General features: G+C 37.0%; 2 protein-coding genes across 2 annotated transcripts; one reads left to right on the top strand and one right to left on the bottom strand.

Moving 5' to 3' along the window:
* Positions 1-834: 834 nt before the first annotated feature.
* Positions 835-2,612, top strand: LOC146134714 (uncharacterized). Its single transcript, XM_083396661.1, has one exon. The coding sequence runs from the start codon at positions 968-970 to the stop codon at positions 2,153-2,155; it is 1,188 nt and encodes a 395-aa protein (XP_083252787.1). The 5' UTR covers positions 835-967; the 3' UTR covers positions 2,156-2,612.
* A 70-nt stretch (positions 2,613-2,682) lies between these two features.
* LOC146134713 (uncharacterized) lies at positions 2,683-16,239 on the bottom strand. Its single transcript, XM_083397889.1, has 29 exons — positions 16,121-16,239; positions 15,692-15,806; positions 14,502-14,653; positions 13,929-14,012; positions 13,702-13,861; positions 13,221-13,300; positions 12,939-13,029; positions 12,512-12,608; positions 11,964-12,090; positions 11,140-11,305; positions 10,890-10,993; positions 10,679-10,710; positions 10,399-10,579; positions 9,581-9,971; positions 9,210-9,337; positions 8,867-8,939; positions 8,573-8,713; positions 7,182-7,244; positions 7,060-7,086; positions 6,925-6,957; positions 6,738-6,815; positions 6,341-6,484; positions 5,388-5,560; positions 4,825-4,978; positions 4,272-4,399; positions 3,774-3,959; positions 3,390-3,441; positions 3,109-3,245; positions 2,683-2,694 (listed from the first exon to the last, which is right to left on the bottom strand). The coding sequence occupies exons 1-29, from the start codon at positions 16,181-16,183 to the stop codon at positions 2,683-2,685; spliced, it is 3,372 nt and encodes a 1,123-aa protein (XP_083254015.1). The 5' UTR covers positions 16,184-16,239.
* Positions 16,240-16,696: the final 457 nt, after the last annotated feature.

Raw genomic sequence — 16,696 nt, 5'->3', positions numbered from 1 at the left:
AAAATAGGCCTTTTTAACAAAAACTTCTTTCTTTGTGTTATGCAAGCAACAACGATTTAGCTTGGCAGTCTGAATCAATATTATTTGCCTTACAAAATTTTTTTACAACCTATAGGTACAATAGTGAAAGAGCGCCGATTATTATTATTTAGTATTATTACTAAAGCATTTTAGTGTCAGCTCGATTCGAATAATGCCACAATAACAACTAATTTAAACTAGACTTCTTATAAACACATGAACGTCCAGACAATCTACGCTGTAATTTGTCTGCTCTAAGTTCCTGTCAATATTTGTCACAAGAGGTAATTCATTTTCTTTCTTCGTTGTACAAAAGAAAAAAGTGACAGTTTTAATTAAACAAAATTTCTTTTTTGATTCTATAACGACAATCCTCTTTGATTTTTACTTCAGATGGTAGCAATATCACACTGGAAATTTTTCCATTAGAAGTTTATAACTCAATAAATATTAACAAGTATTAATAAATTAACTTTTCCCAAACACCCCACAATTATTTAACTTTATATGGATGACTGCTTTTAAAAATAAATGTTCATTCAACCATTACATAAAATTCAGAATTTTTTATTATTAAGTTTACAACAAAAATGGTTTCAAAAGTTTTTTAAAAAGGTCAAAGAAAACCAAATACTGACAATAACAGGCAATAAACATATCTTAATTACTTATATAGACAGTTAAATGATTTTAATTTTACGTTTTTACATTTTTAAATATACTTTTTTTATTAAATTAAATTGGAAACAACATTTATGACAAACAACTACAACCAAATTCAAAACTTTTACGCATTTTGACAAAACTGTTTTTAATGTTCATAAGCAAAATTAAAAATGCGGAAGTTTTATTAATAATTTCGTAAGTGGTTATATCGTGGGCTGCTAAAAAAAACTGTGTAATTCAAACCAAATTTGAAAGCTGCAAATACACTCAAATTACAGCAATGTCGTTGCAGTTCCTTGATTATCTACAAAAGCGTTATGAAGAGTTAAAATCAGCAAACGGAAAATATTACCGACGGTTTTATTACTCCCAGATCGTCCCAAAGAAACTCCCCAAGAAATACAGGGAAAGGAATTCTGCGCAGGGAAGAATCGTTCGCTTGAGCGACAACAAAGCGAAAATGCAGGATTTCGCGCAACAAATGTCCAAGCTATCAAAGTCTGAAAGTTTGTTTGAGTTTGTGAACAAGAAGGACGAGACTGGGATGGCGCCGCTCCATACAGCAGCCTTATTCCACTGCTTCGACATTTGTACTTTGCTCATTACAGCCGACGCCGACATCGACGCCACAAACAACTTCGGCTACACAGCGCTGTTCATGGCTCTCGGCGCAAACCAGGACGGCAAGATGGGAACGTTGCTTCTCGATAATGGCTCGGACCCTAACATCAAGGCCAAGCTGGACGACGGCAAGCAATGGACACTTTTTCACTTGTTAACGATATTAAACAGACGCGACTTGCTCAAAACCTTGGTGAAGTATGGAGGGAACCCGTCGGAGCCAATGGAAGACGGGACTGTCCCCATGGTTTACGCGCTCGACGAGGATTCCAGGATGTTCCTCGCCAAACTTTCGCGCAAGTTCAACCGGGCTGTGGACAGGTTAGGTGCGTTGTGTGGTTGGTGCGGGAAGCACGACTGTGCGTTGAGGAAATGCTCGCGGTGCTACGCCACCTTCTACTGCAACAAAGATTGTCAGAACTTCGACTGGAAATACGCGCACTCGAAAATCTGCGTGAAGCCTGTGGTTGTTGGCGACACTTTGGAGAAAAGAATAGAAGAAGGGGTGTTTCTAAATGTGAAGAATAGTGATCAGTTTTACATCGCTGGGCTTAACAAGGAGATGCAGGACGACGTTTGGAATCGCAACAAGATCCAGATGCACATAAACGTCGGCAAGTTTTTCGTTGTTGCTGTTGAATTCGTGGCCAAACACCGCAACTTGTTGTTCTACAACGAAGATCGGTCTATTCACTCTTGGATGTTTGAGAATGAGCCGGAATATGACAATTTGATCAAAATCCTCAATAAAGAAACCTGCATCTATCTGTGGGCGACCATCCATGACCACAGCAAAGGGTCACTGGCAATATTTCCAGCACAAAAAGCCCCCAAACAATCATGGTGAAACGTTGTAGCTGTCTTAACTCCACTGTAGCTATCATTTAGTCTATTGTGTGATTTTGTATTCAGTCATTTTAACAATCTATTCATTGCTTTATTGTTTCTATGCACTTTTTTGTATTGTTACTAAATTGTTCCAATTATAATCAAGAGAATGCAAATCTTTGCACTAAATGCTATAAATTTGCGACCTGACAAATAAAGTATTTCTCTGAGAAAACCAACGATTGATTTAATTTGCCACAAATTTTAATCACGTTCAAACGGATCCTGTATGAAGCATAGCTGGATAAAAGGCATTTAACGAATAAAACACTCAAAAACTGAATGATAATATACAAGCTAAGAAGAATTAGAATTAATCAAATTAGTTTTTAAGCCAGGCATCATAAATTAAGATGTTAGATTTGCTTTACAAAGAGAGTATTCCAACATAACCACAAAACAAGTTGCATTAAACAATTTGTGACACAAATAAAACCATCACCAATATCAAAAAAATCTTGCAAACTTTTGCCGACGTCAAAAATCTCAGGAAACAACCTAAACACAGAATATTAGTTTAGTTTGGAATACTTTGCATGATGTCGGTACCTTAACACCGCAAGCTAAGTACACAATATATTGGATCAAATTATAACATGAATGCTCAATGCAATGTTTATGGTGATTTAGCACGTTTTATAGTTAGCTTTACTTTTCACCTTGATTTGTGAAAAAAAAATAGTTATTTTAAAAATTTGTAAAGAAGTTTGCGCGACATTCAGCTGAGAAATGAAGCAGATTGAAAGTAAACTTATCATTTTTCCTGATGTTAGCTTTGATAGATACAACAAGCGATTAAAACAACAAACGTTTTATCAAAAATAATAATGTTTAATAATTAAAATTTAACAAAGTTTATTAACAACATGAACAATAAGTTTGGATCATTAAATCTAAAACTTGCTGTTTCACCTTTCGTCGCTTGCTTGCTGGCATCCCGGACAGATACGCTTCACTGAAGGGAGGTTGTGGTGCCATCGAGTGTTGCTTTTCGATGTCGCTCACAATCGTTTCAACCCACTCCGATGGAAGCTCATTCTTCCACGATTCTGCAAAAACTTACTTGTTAAACTTCGACAATAAAAAACTCTTTTGGCCTGAATTCTGATATTAATGTTTATACTTGAAATGTTAAAGCTCAGTTTCTATTAAATTTTGTTGATTTTTTCAACTAATATAAATTTAAAACAAACTTTTTGGAGTTTCTTCTTCTTTGTTGTCGTCATTTTCATTTGATGAATGCGCCTAGAAAAAATAAACAACATGTTAAGATAGGGATGGTGAATTATTTTGACAGAGGGTCATATAGGAAACGTTTTGACAAGCTAGGAAATAGGTGAGGATGCCTTACAAGTGTTAACTTATTCACTAAAAATTTCAAATATCTAGAAAAAGAAAATCGTAAAAAAGCTTATTTTTGTTTTAATTGTTTTACGTAAAAAGACCCGCAGGACTGCTCAGAGGCAGAAGTTTGTCCAGGTCTGATCTAGAACAAAACACAACTTAACTTTCCTCTTTCAATACAAAAACTTTACGTTAGGGCAACTTTACAGATAGCCCCAACTTTAACCACTAACCAGTTTAACTTTGGGTGTTGGGTGGGAAATGACGAACTGGTCGATCTGGTCTTGGTTGACGCTCGCTAGCCCCACCAATCGGTCGAACATGGGCAGGATTCTGTCGTTACCAGGGGCAACCAGCGTTGGGTAGAGAAGGATCTCGAACATCCGGGGGATCGGGTCAGACTCACCGGTCAGGATGTCCTAAAACAAACCACAGGGTTAAGGGACAACCGAAAAAAAAAGAATGCTTGAATGTTAAACATTAGGAGACCAGAATCAATTTTAGCATGACATGCATAAAACTATTTGCGTTCAATTAAAATGAAAAACAATTCGTATTTTAAAACTATATTCATCGCCTACTTCAGCAGTTGCATTACCTTAACTCAAAATGTATATTAAGGAAGTTTTGTCTACTAAGGTTATTAAGAAACACGTTCGGACTCTATTTATTTCGAAATCAACAGTTTATAAAGCTGTAGTGGATATATTGGACTTAAAAACATTACTCACCTCACAATCCTCGAAATGTTTCCTCAGAGATTTTCTTCCACCTTTAAGCAGGTGCTCATTCAAGCGTATAAATGTTGCTAGCATGAGCCGCACGTGACCACCCAAGCGTGAAGCAAATGATGAAGATTCTGGAAAAATCACTTCATTAATATTTGCCACAAACAAGATATCAAGCATTGTCTTGGATGGCACAACACAACTACAGATGTTGATACATGATGAATAAATTAAATTGAATGTGTTTAACTTATTGCAGACGGGCGTTAAGAAAATTGCCTGTGGCACGTGGCAACAAACTTTTAAATATTTTACTTTGCAACACCCTTACTTTTTTACTGATTTACAATCCCTTGCAATGAAATTAACATAAAAGCAAAACGCTCAATAAAGAATACTGCCAAATGAAAAAAAAGGAAGTAGATTTAGCGAAGTTATCTGGATGGGTTCACTTGCTTTGCTGCATTCGATTTACCCATTTTGGGTGGGGTATATGATTTTAAAAAGAGTTATTCGCGAACCCTTTTTTTACGGGTAACAATTATTATTTGCCGACCTTCTTGGAACAATGCCTGCATTGTTTTCCTCACAAAGCATCGGTGGAGGGAGAGGTTGGACTCGACGATGTCGACATCCTGGATAACCTTCGCTCCTCGGAAGAATCGCTCAACATCGTTGCGGAACGACTCCGACAAGATTTCAACCGCCATCTGAACAATCGACAACGTTAAGTGTGAGCCGGGGCTGCAGGCCGGGTAAGAACGCAAGACCACCAGGGTCCGGTATGCACAGTATCAAATTTCCTGACAAGGCGCAAACTACACATAAGACGTAATAGCCACGGTAGATTTTATTTTTCCATACATTGCGGGTGGATGAAATATTATATGACACCCCTATGAGTGAATTACTGTATGTATCACTGTACAGTGTACACACTGTACTTTTATTATTTAAATTGTAGGGCTGCATAGTCCGACCAGGGACTCGACGAATGGCAGATTTAGGTCGGACGGGTTGTATGTTCTAGTTATTCACATTACAATTAAATTGGACAGTTTGGCATTTATAAATATCATCAATTACCAATAAAACTTGTTCATAAAATCTCCTTATTACCTGTATGTCATCATTGTTAGGGGTTTTCCCCTTGAAGTATTCCTTGCTGATGAAAGTTTTCAGCGCGTCTTTTATTTTGTTGAGCGGGGCGTGGTTACTCATGTGGAACAACTCCTTGCAATCCTCGGCTTCCAAAAGCTCCCCACAAGCTCGAAGTAACCGGTCCAACAGACCTTCACAAATGAATCATCGATAAACACAGGCTTCGTACATTTGCAACTCCACAGCGGAGTGCTTTAACTCAGTGGTTCTCAACCGCCAGTCCGCGTCAACGTTCCTGCCGGTCCGCCAAATATATTACAAATTTATATCTCAATTGCAAAATGCAAGATGTTGAAGGCTTCTCTATCAAATTTAGAACTTTGCACAAACGTCACAATGCTGCCAGTGTTGTGCCCAACTGTTTAAAAGTGGGTTACAGCTCGTTAAAGTCCTAAAATGTAAGACCGGTTGTACGTAAAAGCTAAAAAGTCTTTAGTTGAATACTTTTGTCGTAATCCATTTTGGTTTGATTTTTGTAGGTCCACCGGTCCGCAAAATTTGTTTTGAAATTTTACCGGTCCGTAAGCTAAAAAGGTTGAGAACCACTGCTTTAACCAACAACCCAAAGTTGTTTTTGTAAAAACAAACTATAACATCGCCTTCTTCCCTGTTAGTTATATTGTCTTTTTATTTTTTGTATTCTTAAAGTTTTTTTTTTTCTTTACTTCATTTTACATTGATGATGTTAAGAGCTTTTGTTGAAACGTTTAAAAATATATTTTAATTTATTTGGATGTTATAGCTCGATATTATTATTGAAATGCTGAGAAGAACCGTGCACTGTGACTGTGTTTTAGAATCATTTGAAATCCGAACAAAACCAGTAAGCCGCCAATCGATTGTTTTTAGGATTTCTTTTTTCCACCATTAAATAAAGCTGACATTTGTTGTCATGGTTACCAAGCACTTACCGCCCCCAGTGGAGGGGATGTTGTGGCCAGCAGAGGTCACGATTTGTGCCAAGGTCAGTCGGTCAAAGGTCACCCCTGACTCAGGGGACCAAGACACACTCCCCAGCGCCCCGAAGTCTGGCGCCATTGGCTCAGAAGTCGCATCTAGAAAAATAACTTATACAAGTCGCGAATTGTGGTAATGTTTAAAAATAGATGAATGAAAGATGTTTTAAAATGTTCGGTCCAAACAACACCGGACAGATGGTTATTGTGCTCAGATGATGATAACATTAGTTATGTCACAACTTTTAGCTAACATTGAGTAACACTCAAGTTAAGCATCACTTAACAAAGCATCGAGTTACAACGCATTATCCCGTATGTTTGTTGTTTAATTTGTAGAAGGAAAGTTCACCTTCAGATGAATTCCTTGATTTCGCTTCATTTTTCATGACGTCAAGAGCTTCACGCTTCACTGAATCACCTTCAACCTCTGTGATGTAACAATACCAACATTAAAATGTGCGGCGGGGGAAAAACTACCATCAAAATGATGAAGAAAATATCAATTATGCCAACTTTTTTAAGAAACACCAACTTACCTGGAGATTTTGCTTTCTGGGTTGAACTTGGACCTAGGACAATAAAAAAGAGAATATTTAGCGGGAAACAAATGAACTTTAAATCAACCTAAGGTTATTTAGTAACAACAAACATGAAAAAAAAATTTAACAAACCTGGAACTTGGGTCTTTGAGCTTTCCCCTGCGATAAAACAAAGCATTAAACCACAATCTTTCAATCCACTTGTGGATACAACGCATAACGAACATAGAAGTGGAAAAAGTTTGTAAACTTACCTCGGCTGCCGAATCCACCGGTTAGCATCCCAGAAAGTACATCAGGAGGTCGTTCGTTGTTTCCTGCACAAAACATATGAGAGCAATGTAAGTACACAATACCTCATTAACATCGCACATAACGTATGTACTAATTGTACTTATATACAGTGCTTCAAATACACAAGTGCTATATGCAATGACACAACACATCATATGAATATTATATAGGTACTATATAGAACTACACATTGCATAACACATCACATATTAACTTATGGTATTAAAGCTAGGGATGCTCAAAGTAGAATATCGAATCCTTGGATTCGAATCCAGATGGGATTCGGATCCAATTCTGACGTTTATTTCGGGTAATTGGAACCGATATAATTTAATGTTTTACCGCGGATTGTTGCGCCTAATTGTAAAAACGCGTGTGGTAAGTTGCCCTGTCGCTGCGGCGACCAATTTACAGAGCTTGCTTTAAATGTAACCTGGTAGTGCAGTGTCAGCGTTTTTTCGGGCGACCAATTACCGCGTCTCGCGATAACGTTCGTCTAATAATTAAGTGTCAATCAAGCGTTATTGGGCGAGCGATCAACGTGTAATGTCTGGTGTGGAGTGCGCAATTTCCCTAAAGCCGATAAGTTGCAAAAGTAATATTACGTTGTAAAACGTTCTGGCCGTCCACAAAATGCGCTATAGGGTTACTTAAGGTCAACCTTAGGCCAATATTCAGCGAGGTTATGCAGTTATGCGCAGCGTAAATGTCAACAATTCGTTAAGTCAATAGTAACTTTGTATTATTTGCAGTACATTATTTGACTGCATTACAGATCACGTTAGTTACAGATCATTGCTTAAGACTTCCGTGTGCAGTGTTGCATTGTACTCACTATTGGCAAAAATACAAGTTTTGGCAACAACCTGGACAGTTGACATATTACAGTTTACACAACTGCTTCAAATGACAGTTGTTAAGAATGTTAAACACATGGGAGATTTTTTTTATTATATGTACACATGTTAGAAAATTGTTTGGGTGATTTATTGTTGTGATTTTAGGCCCTGTAGAGTAGATAAGATTAATCCCTTCCCCAAACAAAATCGAGGATAAATAATTTAATAAAAATATACTAGGATTCGTTATTCTGGATTCGTTATTCTAGATTCGAAACCTATTATTCTAGAATACCTTGGGATTCTACTTTGAACATCCCTAATTAAAGCCCTCAAATTATTTATTTTAAAGTAAAATGTTATCTGGGCAATAAAATTTATCAGTAAATGAGTTTAAAAGATCTTTTGCATGAAGCTTCTTTAACCTTTCCTTGTGCCTCAGTTTGAGATCAAGAGATTTAGCATCAACAAAAATTATGTTTAAATATAAATCAACGTAAAGCCGTTGAAACCTGCTTTTGAAGACTGAGGCTGCTCCTTGCTTGCTGGAGTCTTCTCCCCTTCTTTATTTTCTTCCTTAACTGCTGTCTCGCCACTGGGTGGGGCACTTTGACCACCGGGAGGCACCACAGATTGTCCACTAGGGGCAGCACCTGCACAACAATAAGTCCAAAGATATTTGGAGTCGTGTCAAACTTGTCAAAACGAGCTGAGTGTCAATAACACCATGTTGTGCAACAGCATCAAACTTTACAAACCACACAAACATGCAAGTGCTGAGTCATGAGGGTGTTTATGTTATTTACCTGACAGTTGGTCGAACACTGCTCCGTAAACTGCTTCCCCCATCATGTTCGAGATGTCGCTGGCAACTTGGTTCTAAACAACATTGTGGGAAATCAATTGGCAGTAAGTTTACACTTTAAAATTATGTGTAACATTGTAATATTATGATGATGTGCTTACAAAGAACTCAATGTTTATAAATGTTTATATTTCATTTTTTACAAACTAATTTATAAAAGCACAGATGCGAAACAAAAACAAATTGTGGATAAGAAATAAAATCGATGCAAAAACTGAACGTTTGGACAAAACAGCTAATTAATATATTGTTTGTTATAATCTTGTATGAGCCAGTTGTGTTACCTCGTGTTGTTGGGGTCCCTCCATAATAACAACCCCAGCACTAACCGGGTGGATGGGGTTAGGGGAGTTCCCCTGCACTTGCTGATGGATGTTGTTCATCAAAGTTGTCAAAACTTCGGGTGGAACTCCTAAAAATCAATGTTGTTCAACACAAATTGTATGTTTAACTATCTATTGAAAGTTCACATTTTGCAACTAATTTTTTAATGGTTTCTTTTTTTTATTAAACTCTTAAAATACATTTGTTTCCAAACCAATTGAAGACAATTCTAAAAGACCAACTTAAAATATCTTGAGTATATATCAACAGGTAACTGAGGAAAAAAATATACTATTATTCTATAAATAACTTCTTATAAGTTGATTCGAACCTGGGATGTTTGGAAAAGCTGGCATTTGAATTCCCAATGGTGGCCCAAAGGTTTGGGATTGTGGCATCGTGGACATTCGTGGCATCCTGGGGTTACTTGCAGCAGTTTGTGGCACACTTTGGTTGGTTGCAGCAGTTTGTGGCACACTTTGGTTGGTTGCAGCAGTTTGTGGCACACTTCGGTTACTTGCAGCAGTTTGTGGCACACTTTGGTTGGTTGCAGCAGTTTGTGGCACACTTCGGTTGGTTGCAGCAGTTTGTGGCACACTTTGGTTGCTTGCAGCGGTTTGTGGTGTTCCGATGTTAGTTTGTGGTAACCTTTGGCTCGTTGTGGCAGTGCTCTGGCCTTGGTTGACCGCGATGTGGATGTTTGGTTGGATCGTCGCGTTCACCTGACAACAAAACAATTAGGTGGAGAATGATGCTATATTGATCGCTGAGCACTTAAATGTTTATGGATTTTTTTTAATTTTTATTCAACTTTATTGCTTTTTTTTAATAATTTTTTATTCAAATGACTTTATTTTATTTTTATTTTTTTTTTTTTTTATCTAACAAACTACATCTAACAAAAGGTATGCGGTAAGTCTGAAAATAAAGAAATAATAACGTAACAATAAATTGACTAAACAATTTCATAACAACGGAATTAAGGAATAGATAAAAATGCATTGATTGTAATATAACTATTGTGATTTCAAGTTTTTTCATTTAATTGTTATTTAAATGGTTTTACAACATAACAAATCATATGTCAAAAAAGCGAAGACAAAAGTTCTCATTTATCTGCTTTTATTGCTGTTTCCAACTCTTATTCACCTGCACTGTATAGGTTGGTGGGCTGACGGTGACGTGGCTGTTCACCCCAGGGTTTGCCCCACGAGCCCCAACAGGTCGGATGGGGGCAGGTTGGGGCACCACCTGAGGGGGAACCATCTGTGGGGGAATTCCCGGGGTCATCTGGGTTGGGAGTGGAACAAAGGGAGTTGTAATCCGGGTTCTGGAACAAATCAAATGTGGTCAGACACAAGAACATTAGCAGGGAAAGTTTACATTTAAATATAAAGGATGAAAGGAAGTTTGATAAATGTTGACTTACACTCGGAACTGGGCGCCATTTGGTGGAGGGCCCTGAAAAACAAAACACACACTAAAGTTGATTGAATATACTGTTGCTGCCAGGAATTCAAGAAAAAATATATATTAATTTAAGTTTAAATTAAAAGCTATATTAATTCTCCACAACCTAACACAAAGCTTCTCTTGCAGAAGTTCTAATATGTTTTAAACATGACAGGTTTGGTGGTTACCTGTGCTTGTTGTGTCATAGGGGGAGGGTACAGGAGGGGGCGGGTGTTCGGGTGAGGACGCCGCTGGGCCTGGGGGGGCGGCCGGGGCATTTGGGCACGAACACCTGTGAAAATAAACAGGTAATAAAGTAGGTAAAAAAATTCAGAATAAAAGGTTTAGAAAGTTGTTAACAAATAATATTCTAAATAAACTTTTTTTGCAAGACTTTATTTTTATACAAATACATTATTGTGTTAGAAGATAGTTTACCATGGTGCATAGCGACCCCTGGTGGAGCTCGTACAAGCATGACCCGAGGGGGAGTTCTAGCGAGGGGGATGGCAACTTGCGATAGTTGGTGGTGGATCTGGGATGTGAGCTGCTGAGCTTTCAACACGTGCGACAAACGACGCGAAGTCGAACGAAACTCAGCACTCTGCAAGGAACAACATTTCAACTATACAGAGTGGTCCGGCCAACACATGATTGGACAACTAAATAATTTTAGTTTTATAATTCAATAAAAAAAAAGCAAAATGCATATAATTGTAATCTAATTTATGAATTGCTTGTGTGCTCTAATTCCAATTCTAGTCTAGTTCAGGTTTCACCATAAATGCTACTATGTCCCAACAAAAAAAAACAAATAAATCCAAAGCATGGCATTATTGTTTGTGGCCTGTGAAACATTGTTTCATTTAATGATTTCAAGACCTTGTTTTAATCGCAGAGCATTAGAGGGTCTAACAAGGGATAAAGTATTCAATAAACAGCAAAAGTGTTTGAATTGTTTGGTTATGGTATAAACCAGAAATGTACAACCCTGCAACCCAATGATTAGGTGCAGCCCAACACTTAATCACACTTCAATAAGGTTTTAATTTTGACAATATTATCAAAACTTGTGGAACACGCAATATTTGACCTCATAGCATAGTTGAACCTATGCTGTATCTTAACAGCCATCGTAGTATTAAACTAGTTGGTAATGTGCAGAGTTTTTACTCTGTATATGCACTTTTGTTAAGATTTCCACACTAGGCATATGTTAAACAGCTTATTCCTGACAACTGAACGACTAACGTTGATGTTACCTCTGTACTGTTGAAAGGAGGGTCGGTGTTGAGGAAAGTCGACATGAAGTCGAGGAAAGGTTCGAGTCGTCGTTGCGTTTGTGCGAGCTCGCTGTAAACTTCTCCCAGCTCCGGCAATGTTGGATGGCTGCAAGTGGTTCATGTTAGTTTGGTATATTGCCGTTCATATCAGCTTTTGTGGGTGTGTGTGCGGAATACAGGTGTGTAATTGTTGATCACACCAGCATAACATCTAGCTCATATGTCACAAACTCTTTTAATTTGGGGATACTTTATGTTTACATTATTCAAAGGGCTCCCAGTATTATACACTCTTCTCAAGTCACGGATTTGCTCCGGCTTTAGTTATTTATCCGTGAGTCCTGCTCAACTCTCATGTAATGTTTAAACACAAGGTTTTCACAACCTTAAAAGCAACACAATGATGAAATAAATGCTTGCTGTTCAAATATTTATTCATAATTTCCTAAACCTAACCCAACTTCTCGTTTTTCAATAAGTATATATTATTAAATAAAGTGCTGCTTGTAAAAACATAGAATGCTAACCTATTTCCTCTGCTTCCTCCAGTGGTAGAACTTGTCGACGGACTCGGGGAGGTGTCCATATTTCCCTCATTTTCACCACTAGATGGCTCACCTGCTTCTGTAAAACCAAAAACAATCAACGTAACTTGAACGGGACGAACTTGTTACAAGCTGAACACAGGTCTAACTTATTGGTTTAACCACAGCTACCACCGAAATATACCGAAACAATCCACGATAATTTAAATGGGTTTATATTTACAATTGTTGCTTCGTTTAAACTTTAAAAAAACAATGAAATAAGTCACAGTTTTCTTTCTTCAAACAAAATTTTCAAAACATAGGCATTAACAATATGGGCAAATTCAGGACAATGTGCAGTGCATAGGCATCTTAAAAGATTAAAGTCAGGGATTGCTGACAGAAAAATATTAATATTATGTGAAACCTTGTTCTGTGTTTCCTGCGCTGGCGACCACAACCTCTGGCCCATTTTCACCACCAGATGGGGCTGAAGTGATATCTGACGGAGAATCTTTCTGTGGTAAAAAAATTGGACCAGAGCTAGCAACAATTTAGTAAAAAAATTACCTTTGACACAGCGAAGGATTTTGGTAATATTATATTTTAAAGTTTTTTGTTATTTAAAATTTTAATGAAGTTACAATATTTTAAGTGTTCACTTAAGTTGAGTAAATCTACAGAATATGCTTGAAAGTTGTCAGTTTACCTCTAATTCAGCCAATACTTGGTTCAAATGATGAAGCAGATGTTTAGTTTTGTTGAGTTGTCTACGAGGGGCGCTGTGAACTAAACAAGAAACAAATGGTGAGAAAAATAAAAGCTTTAAATCAGGTTTTGAAAAGAAGGGTTTAACTCAATCCTGCGTTCAACGCTTTCTTTAAAGATTAAGATACTCTCAAGCATTAAACCTGTTGTTAAGGTGAAACCACAAGCAATGCACCAAGCTGTGGACTTTCTATGTTACATTGAAGTAGCTACCTGATAACCATTTATGAAAACAATAATCTATGTTGATAGCCAACAAGTTGTGTTAAAATTTTGGTAAGGTTTAGCAAACCCATGCTTCATCAGGTCAATTTATAATGTTGGGTAAAGTGTTAACTACCTTTAACACCCATATAAGGGTTTCGCAAAACTATTGATAACAAGGATTATACATTTTATAAAAATAAGTTGATAAACAATACTTTGTTCGTGACTTTGTTGGTTTCCTATGCTTTGGGTTGTGTGGCTCGGGGCATTCACTGGGGGGGCGGATGATTGTGACATCACAGGGGTATTGTTAGGCCCCATTTCTATGTGAAAGTTCATTGTTTGTTCTGCGTTGCCGGAGCCATTGCTTGAAAGCTGCGAACAAATATGTTTGGTGAATGACAAAGCACTTTGGTGTGTTACTTGATTCCAGGAAACTTACCACAGTGCCACTTATTACAGGAACGTTTCCACCGGTTCTCATCACGTTACCGAGACCTCCCAAAGCTTGCTGGAAGATCTGCGACTAAAAACACAAAATGTGAGAAACCACAAGATCAAATAATTGCAATCGAAAGTAAAACCAAATCAGCATCCAGACTTTGTTGTTTTTACTCCTAAAAAATAAAAGTAATCTGAGGGAAAATGGTAAAACGCTTGTGGCTATGGTATCTTTACATTGGCCGACAGAAGGCCAAATATAGGTGATCAATTCAGTGTTTTAACCCTAACCCTCCCACAGCAACCTTGAGTCCACTAGGAACCAGGTGCAGCCATGAAGGTGGGGCCCTGGTTTAAATTTCGCATGGCAGAAGGTAAGCTGTTTAATCTTGTGTTTGTCCCTGAAGTAATAGTTATTATTATGTAAAGTTTTAACGCCAAAAAACAGATTCCGCCGCAAAAAAGTGGGATTCTGCTGAACCAGGCAAATTTAAAAAATAGAAAATGAATAGACTATAAATGAACAAACAGTGGTTAATGTTGGAAGGTTAGTTGACAACAATGTGATTCTCACCAGGTGGTTTGTTGTGAAGGTTGCATTGCTCCCCGCTCCCCCGGTCGGAGCTTGGGGGGTTGAGGTCGTCGCGGTCGATTGAGACGAAGCTGCTACCGATGAACTCGACACCGGGAGGCGCTGGACCAAGTGTATAACCTTGCCGTCGTGGTCTGGGTAAAAAACATGTTAAAGTTATTTGTGCAGTTTTAATGATCTTCAATAAACCAAAGCTGAATTTGTCATGGCCAGGAATCAAACTAAATTCACTCTTCACAGCACACTCTCTTACAAAACAACTGGGTTTTAGAAACGGAGGATTCATTGAAACTTTTTTTGTTGCTCTTATAGACTTTTAACAAGTGTATGACTTTGCAGTTGTTATCCTGAGTCGACAAAACACGGTTCAACTCATTCATTCTGTATCTTCCATGTTTTGACATTTGTTCACACTAGCTGACTAAGTAGATCTGGACTAAAGTAAACACAGATGTTTACAGAGCATATCGTCAACACACTAGAACCACCCCGAGTTTTGTATGCTTACTGGAAGTTATATATAACCTTAAATCATTAAAATCTAAACTGCATTTTCTGGTACCCTTCTAAAAACATTGACATTTTTAAACTTTACTATGGTTGTAACACAACTATATTATAAAACAAATGTTAAAACCAAACGTTTGGTGATATTATCTTTACAAAAAAATGCATAAAACTTTATATATAATAGTTTAGGGCAGTCAAAATATTTGCATCAAATTTAGACAAATTTATGTGTTGTAGTTGTTTAAATACGGAAAATATGGCAACAATAACACCTTAATGTTGAACAATTTAATGTTTCTGTTTGTCAGGAGCTACTTCTAAGGAACGGAGATATTTTGCATAACTCTGTTAAAAATGTTGTGCAGATATGCAATGGAGGTTTTATGCACACATGAAGTTCGTGAATCTAGTACAACTCAACCTTTTTCTGAAATTCAAGTGTGCAATTTATTTATTCTAATGTGCACACAAATTGCTTTTAAACAATCTTGGATTTGCACCCGATAAAGAATACAGACCGCAAACAAACATGCTAAATAATGCAACAACGTCTTGAATTACTTACTTCTAGTAATGTTATACAATGTATCACTAGTATTTATATTAAGATCTTGCAATATTTTTGCTCAATTTTAGACTTAAAAAACAAATGTTTAACTCACCTTTTGACAATTTAAAATCATCCGATAAAACCCTTCCTTGAAAGATTAATCTTTGTCGATCTGGCTGGACAGCGACTTCACTTGATATTCGCGCTTTAAAATCTTTAACTGTCGTCTAAAAAGTGATTATTATGTAGTTGTTGGTTTATTATCGCTTTACTGGTTGTGGATTTCTAACACTGCTTAACACAATACAATGTTTGGGCGCTCCGGGGGGAACAATATTTGGGTTAAGGTGAGAGTTTGGGTGGGTCAAGTATTATTATTATATTTATTCTTACATATTTATGCGTTCCTTGCAATATCAAGAATGACAACTCGTTTTGTTAGTGTTAAAATAAATGCGATACGATTCTAGACCAGCGCTAATGTTTTTATTAGAACTTAAACAGTAATTTATTTATCAATTTAGTCACGAACACAAAATACCTGATCTGGGACATCAAAACTCCTGGATTGTGAATCCATTGTCTTTACAGTTATTTTCAACATTTTAAAAAAATTACAAGCTACCTATTTTCAAAATACAAAAAAGGCCTAATTTTGCCTAAAATAAAAATATAACCCGTTTTGTTTTGGAGAAGGTCTTAACAATTAACTTCCAACCTTATAGTTGAACTACAGAAACTTTCGTTCGAGTTGGTACAACAACAATCAGTGGAAAATTAAAACGTAGATCTCTTCCATGCAAATTTAAATCTTCCATGTAAATTTCACGGGATTGTCATTATTGTAACCACAAAAGTATGTCATAGTTAAACGTCACCGCAAAATGACGGGTAGAATAAAGAACTGAAACTGGTATTTCATACTTTCCATATTTTAATAAACGAAGCGAAACGTTCGGCCGTCATTTAAAAACTAAATCTAGAAGTTTCTGTTTTTTAAAAAGAAACAAACAACACAATGACGAATTAGGAAATTCTTACAACCAGTGAATTTAGTTCAGCTTGTGATTACGTGGTCTTACATAAAGTAGCGATATTTCCGCAAACCTATAAAAAA

This window comes from Ascidiella aspersa, chromosome 9 (assembly GCF_963924565.1).
Source record: "Ascidiella aspersa chromosome 9, kaAscAspe10.2, whole genome shotgun sequence".
NCBI lineage: Eukaryota > Metazoa > Chordata > Ascidiacea > Phlebobranchia > Ascidiidae > Ascidiella > Ascidiella aspersa.
This window is presented reverse-complemented; position numbering and strand designations above follow the sequence as displayed.

What these genes read in the sequence shown, in the direction of transcription:
- LOC146134713 (XM_083397889.1), bottom strand. Translation starts at nt 16,183, where the DNA reads ATGTTGAAAATAACTGTAAAGACAATGGATTCACAATCCAGGAGTTTT. An exon ending in GGAGGAAGCAGAGGAAATAG is followed by an intron (nt 12,091 to 12,511) that starts GTTAGCATTCTA and finishes AACCACTTGCAG; the next exon opens with CCATCCAACATTGCCGGAGC. An exon ending in GCCTCAGTCTTCAAAAGCAG is followed by an intron (nt 7,245 to 8,572) that starts GTTTCAACGGCT and finishes TGTTTTGTGCAG; the next exon opens with GAAACAACGAACGACCTCCT.
- LOC146134714 (XM_083396661.1), top strand. Translation starts at nt 968, where the DNA reads ATGTCGTTGCAGTTCCTTGATTATCTACAAAAGCGTTATGAAGAGTTA.